The sequence below is a fragment of the Pleurodeles waltl genome, chromosome 1_2 (genome assembly GCF_031143425.1).
Source record: "Pleurodeles waltl isolate 20211129_DDA chromosome 1_2, aPleWal1.hap1.20221129, whole genome shotgun sequence".
NCBI lineage: Eukaryota > Metazoa > Chordata > Amphibia > Caudata > Salamandridae > Pleurodeles > Pleurodeles waltl.
In genome coordinates this window covers 1,358,629,788-1,358,635,787 of record NC_090437.1, presented here as the reverse complement: position 1 = coordinate 1,358,635,787, position 6,000 = coordinate 1,358,629,788, and the positions used below count along the sequence as shown (strand labels likewise).

Below are 6,000 nucleotides of genomic sequence, written 5' to 3'. Positions count from 1 at the left end.
AGGGCTGCCTCTGGGTGGAAGAAGCCAAAGATTCTGCAACAACGGAAGGTGCCCGGAACTTCCCCTTTGGTCAGAAGATGTCCCACGGCGTGCTGGAGGATGCAGAGTTGTTTCCACGCAGAAAGCCATGATAGCTGCAAGATTCACGTTTGAGGATTTTGGGTCCTGCTAGGGCCCAGGAAGGACCAGGAGGTCGCCCCTTGGAGGAGAAGACAGAGGGGGCCCTCAGTAATACGGAGAACCCATGCAGAAGCAGGCAGCACCCGCAGAAGCACCTGAAAAGGTGTTCAGAAGATCTGAGCACAACGGTCGACTCAGCACAACAAAAGGGAGTCCCATGAAGTCGGAGTCCGATTCAGCGAGTTGGGCAATGCAGGACGGAGTGCCGGGGACCTGGGCTAGTTGGTACACGAAGGAAGTCTTGCAAAATTGCACAGAAGCCCTAGCAGCTGCAGTTCAAGCAGTACACAAGATTACTGTCTGGCGTGAGGAGGCAAGGACTTACCTCCACCAACTTTGGAGAGAAGGACCACTGGACTGTCGGGGACACTTGGATCCAGCTCCTGTGTTCCAGGGACCATGCTAGTCAGGATGAGAGGGGACCCAGAGGACCGGTGATGCAGACGTTTGGTGCCTGAGTTGGCAGGGGGAAGATTCCGTCGACCCACTGGAGAGTTCTTCTTGGCTTGCAGTGCAGGGTGAAGGCAGACAGCTCTCAGAGCATGCACCACCAGGAAACATTCGAGAAAGCTGGCAGTATGAGGCGCTACAATGTTGCTGGTAGTCTTCTTGCTACTTTGTTGCGGTTTTGCAGGCGTCCTGGAGTAGTCAGCGGTCAATCCTTGGCAAAAGTCGAAGAGGGAAGTGCAGAGGAACTCTGGCGAGCTCTTACATTCATTATCTGGTGAGATACCCACAGGAGAGACCCTAAATAGCCCACAGAGGAGGATTGGCTACAGAGAAAGGTAAGAACCTATCAGGAGGGGTCTCTGACGTCACCTGCTGGCACTGGCCACTCAGAGCTGTCCATTGTGCCCTCACACCTCTGCATCCAAGATGGCAGAGGTCTGGGACACACTGGAGGAGCTCTGGGCACCTCCCCTGGGAGGTGCTGGTCAGGGGAGTGTGACTCCCCTTTCCTTTGTCCAGTTTCCCACCAGAGCAGGGCTGGGGGGATCCCTGAACTGGTGTAGACTGGCTTATGCAAGGAGGGCACCATCTGTGCCCTTCAAAGCATTTCCAGAGGCCAGGAGAGGCTACGCCTCTCAGGCCCTTCACACCTATTTCCAAAGGGAACACTCTCTGAGGGAATCCTTTGTTCTGCCTTCCTGGGACTGGGCTGCCCAGGCCCCAGGGGGACATAAACCTGTATGAGGGTTGGCAGCAGCGGTAGCTGCAGAGAAAACCCCAGAAAGTTAGTTTGGCAGTACCCGGGCTCTGTGCTGGAGACCCGGGGATGCATGGAATTTTCCCCCCAATACCAGAATGGTATTGGGGTGACACTTCCATGATCCTAGACATGTTACATGGCCATGTACGGAGTTACCATGGTGACGCTACATATAGGTATTTACCTATATGTAGTGCACGCGTGTAATGGTGTCCCCGCACTCACAAAGGCTGGGGTAATTGCCCTGTACTATGTGGGGTCACCTTGGCTAGTGCCAGGGTGCCCTCACACTAAGTAACTTTGCCCCTAACCTTCACTAAGTGAGGGTTAGACATATAGGTGACTTATATGTTACTTAAGTGCAGTGTAAAATGGCTGTGAAATAACGTGGACGTTATTTCACTCAGGCTGCAGTGGCAGTCCTGTGTTAGAATTGTCCGAGCTCCCTATGGGTGGCAAAAGAAATGCTGCAGCTCAGAGGGATCTCCTGGAACCCCAATACCCGGGGTACCTAAGTACCATATATTAGGGAATTATAAGGGTGTTCCAGTGTGCCAATCAGAATTGGTAAGATTAGTCACTAGCCTGCAGTGACAATTTTAAAAGCAGAGTGAGCATAAACACTGATGTTCTGGTTAGCAGAGCCTCAGTGATACAGTTAGGCACCACACAGGGAACACAAGGGCACACTTTATGAGCACTGGGGTCCTGGCTAGAAGGATCCCAGTGACAGAGGCAAAAACAAACATACATACAAGTAAAAATGGGGATAACATGCCAGGCAAGATGGTACTTTCCGACACTCTGCTGTTGTTTTTATGTTCGCAAAGGGAGCTGGTGGGGAGGAGGGACTGAACACTTACCCACAGTGTAAGACGAACAGGCAAATTCTAAAAAAAACATTCCCTTGCACTTCACACCCTTCCTGCACTCCTTCCCTGGCTTTCTCGGGTTCCGTGCACTGTGTCTGGCATCTACAGCTCTTTTTCCCTCCCTTCCCTTCGGGGCCTAAATGCCTCTCCTTGGCACTGACACTGGGCACACACAAACCCAGTGTACTGTGTTCTGGCATGCCTCTGCCACCTTCTCTGAAACACAAGATCTCCTGACCTTTTCTTTACCCTCCTCACGCTAGGAACTTAGCTGAGTCAAGTGTGGGAAAGCGGATATATCCTATTATAAGGAACTTCCAGTGGATTGGGAAACTGAACGGTTACATCATTCCACCAGCTCAGGGGAGTTTTTTAACAGTGGGAGGGAAGGCAGGTGGCTTGTCCTCTAGAATATAAATAGAAACCGCGTCTAACCAAAGGATAGGACTGGTAGCACCCATCAGAAGGTACTATGGCACCTGGGTATTGCACTAAGACTCCGCTCCTGGTCCTTCTCTGCCTGGCACTCACTACCACTGTATGCAGCAAGGTAAGCAGGTGTAACCTGTAAATCTCCCCAGGACCCCAGTCCTTCTCCTATGAGACTGGCCCTCACCACCTCTGTGTGCAGCAAGGTAAGGGGATGAAACCTGCAAGGCCCCCAGTCCTTATCCCTGTGGGTCTAGCTCTCACCACCTGTCAGCAGCAAGGTAAGGAGGTGTAACCTGTAAATCTCCCCAGGCCCCCAGTCCTTCTCCCTATGAGACTGGCCCGCACCACCACTGCCTGCAGCAAGATAAGGAGATGAAACCTGTAAGGTCCCCAGTCCTTCTCCCTGTAGGTCTGGCTTTCACCCCCTCTGTCAGCAGTAGTGTAAGGAGGAAGGAGGTGTCTACTGTAAATCTCTCCATGCACCTAGCACTTAGGTCTGACTCTTGCCACCTCTGTCAGCAGCAAGGTAGGGAGGTGTAACCTGTAAATCTCTCCAGGCCCCCAGTCCTCCTGCCTGTGGGGCTGGCTATCACCACATTTGTCTGCAGAAGGTAAAGGGGTGTAACCTGTTAATCTCCCCAGGTCCCAGTCCTTTTTCGTGTGGGTCTGACTCCCACCACCTCTTTCTGCAGCAAGGTTAGGGGGTCGGTAACCTGTAAATCTTTCCAGGTCCCAATCTTTCGCCCTTTGGGTCTGGCTTTCACCACCTCTACTGCAGCAAAGTAAGGAGGTGTAACCTGTAACTCTCTCCAGTTTCCAGTCTCCAGTTCTAGCCCATGTGGGCCTGGCTCTGACCAACTCTGTCAGGAGAAAGGTAGGGAGGTGTAACCTGTAAATCTCTCCAGACCCCAGTCCTCATTGCTGTGGGTCTGGCCATCACCACATCTATCTGCAGAAGGTAAGGGGGTGTAACCTTTGAATTTATCCAGGTCCAAGACCTTTCCTCTGTGGGTCTGACTCCCAGCAGCAAGGTTGGGTGGGGTAACCTGTAAATCTCTAGAGGCCCCAGTCTTTTTCCCTGTGGTATTGGCTCTCAACACCTATCTGTGTAGCAAGGTAAGGAGGCGCATCCTGTAACTCTTTCCAGGCCCCAATTATTCGCCCCATGGGACTGGCTCTCACCACCTCTACTGCAACAAGGTAAGGAGGTGTAACCTGTCAATCTCTCCACTTCCTAGTCCTTCTGCATGCGGGCCTGGCCCTCACCACCTCTGTCTGCAGCATGGTTAGGAGGTGTAACCTTTAAATCTCTCCAGGTCCCCCACCCTCCCTGTGAGACAGAGCCTCACCACCTGTGTCAGCAGCATGGTAAGGAGGTGTAACCAGTAAGGGCCAGATTTAACAGAAAATGATGGTGCACGTCGCTGTGCCAAATGTTTCAGCGTTGCACACTGTAATGTTCAAAATGCAGGGATGAGACATATTTACTAGAATATGACGCACCCCTGTGTTTTCCCCTGCGCCTGAGCTAAATTTGCTGCTGACCACCGATTCAGCAAGCCTTGCACCATAGTGCAATGATGGCTGCGTTGAGGGGGAGATTGTTTATCTGCAGGAAGGAAGAATTTCCTGCACAAAAACAATCTTAAATGGTGATTTGCTCTTTCTATGTGTGCTGCAGAATGCATCACAGATAGAAAGAGCAAAAAACAAAGAGAAATGAAAGCATTTCTCCTTGTTGCGCCATGCTAACGCTTCCCCTGGAGTGGTGCTAGATTTCGGTGCTGCCTCAGGTTTATTCAAATTCATAAATCTGGGGTAGTGTCAAAATGCAATAGGTGTTGCCGTGGCACACCCACAGCAACACCCATTGCATGCCTCTTCCACACTAAGTGCTGCATGTGAAGGGGCTGTACATACAAGGTTGCGTTAAGCCACAAAAAGTGGATTAAAGTCACCTTGTAAGTACGGTGCATGGCATTGCACCACCAGAGCTTCACAAAAAGTGACCCTCGTGTGGTGCTTGGGGCTCCTAAATTTGCCCCTAAATCTCTCCAGGTCCCAGTCCTCCCTCTGGGACTGACCCTCACCATCTCTGTCAGCAGCAAGGTAAGGGGTTGTAACCTGTAAATATCTCTAGGTCCCCACTTCTTCTCCCTGTGTGTCTGGCTCTCACCACCTCTGTCTGCTCAAAGTAAGGAGGTGTAGCCTGTAAATCTTCCCAGGCCTCAGTCCTTCGTGGGTCTTCCCTTTCCACCTCTTTCTGCAGCATGTTTAGGTGGTGTAATCTGTAAATCACTCCAGGCACCCCAGTTCTTCCCGCTGTGGGTCTGGCTCTCACCACCTCTGTCTGCATCAAGGTAAGGAGATGTAAGCTGGAAATCTCCCCAGGCCCCAGTCCTTCTTCCTTTGGGTCTGCCCTTACCACCTCTGTCTGCAATAGGTTAGGAGGTGTAACCTGTAAATCTCTCCAGGCCTCAGTCCTCCCTGTGGGACTGATCCTCACCACCTCTGTGTGCAGCTAAGTAAAGAGGTGTAACCCATAATTTCTCCATGCCCCCAGTTCTTCTCCCTGTGGGACCGGCCCTCAACACCACTGTGTGCAACACTGTAAGGAGGTTTAATCTATAAATCTCTCCAGGCCCTAATCTTGTTCCCTGCGGAATTGGCTCTCACCACCTCTACTGCAGCAAGGTAAAGAGGTGTAACCTGTAAATCTCTCCAGGCCCCCATGCTTCTCCCTGTGGGTTTGACTCTCACCACTTTGTGAGAAAGTAGCCTCTTTCTAGCCTTGTTACCCCCACTTTTGGCCTGTTTGTGAGTGTATGTCAGGGTGTTTTCACTGTCTCACTGGGATCCTGCTAGCCAGGGCCCAGTGCACATAGTGAAAACCCTATGTTTTCAGTATGTTTGTTATGTGTCACTGGGACCCTGCTAGTCAGGACCCCAGTGCTCATAAGGTTGAGCCTATATGTGTGTGTTCCCTGTGTAGTGCCTAACTGTCTCACTGAGGCTCTGCTAACCAGAACCTCAGTGGTTATGCTCTCTCATTTCTTTCAAATTGTCACTAACAGGCTAGTGACCAATTTTACCAATTTACATTGGCTTACTGGAACACCCTTATAATTCCCTAGTATATGGTACTGAGGTACCCAGGGTATTGGGGTTCCAGGAGATCCCTATGGGCTGCAGCATTTCGTTTGCCACCCATAGGGAGCTCTGACAATTCTTACACAGGCCTGCCACTGCAGCCTGAGTGAAATAACGTCCACGTTATTTCACAGCCATTTTACACTGCACTTAAGT

At 51.3% G+C, this 6,000-nt stretch overlaps 1 protein-coding gene across 1 annotated transcript in view; it reads left to right on the top strand.

Annotated features, from left to right (window-relative positions):
• The first annotated feature begins 2,705 nt into the window (after positions 1 to 2,705).
• LOC138296334 (avidin-like) overlaps positions 2,706 to 6,000 on the top strand; it is a 102,274-nt gene continuing 98,979 nt past the window's right edge. The window contains exon 1 of the mRNA XM_069235377.1: positions 2,706 to 2,812. Coding sequence (XP_069091478.1) covers positions 2,735 to 2,812 — 78 coding nt within the window. The 5' untranslated portion in view covers positions 2,706 to 2,734. The remainder of the gene's footprint in view (positions 2,813 to 6,000) is intronic.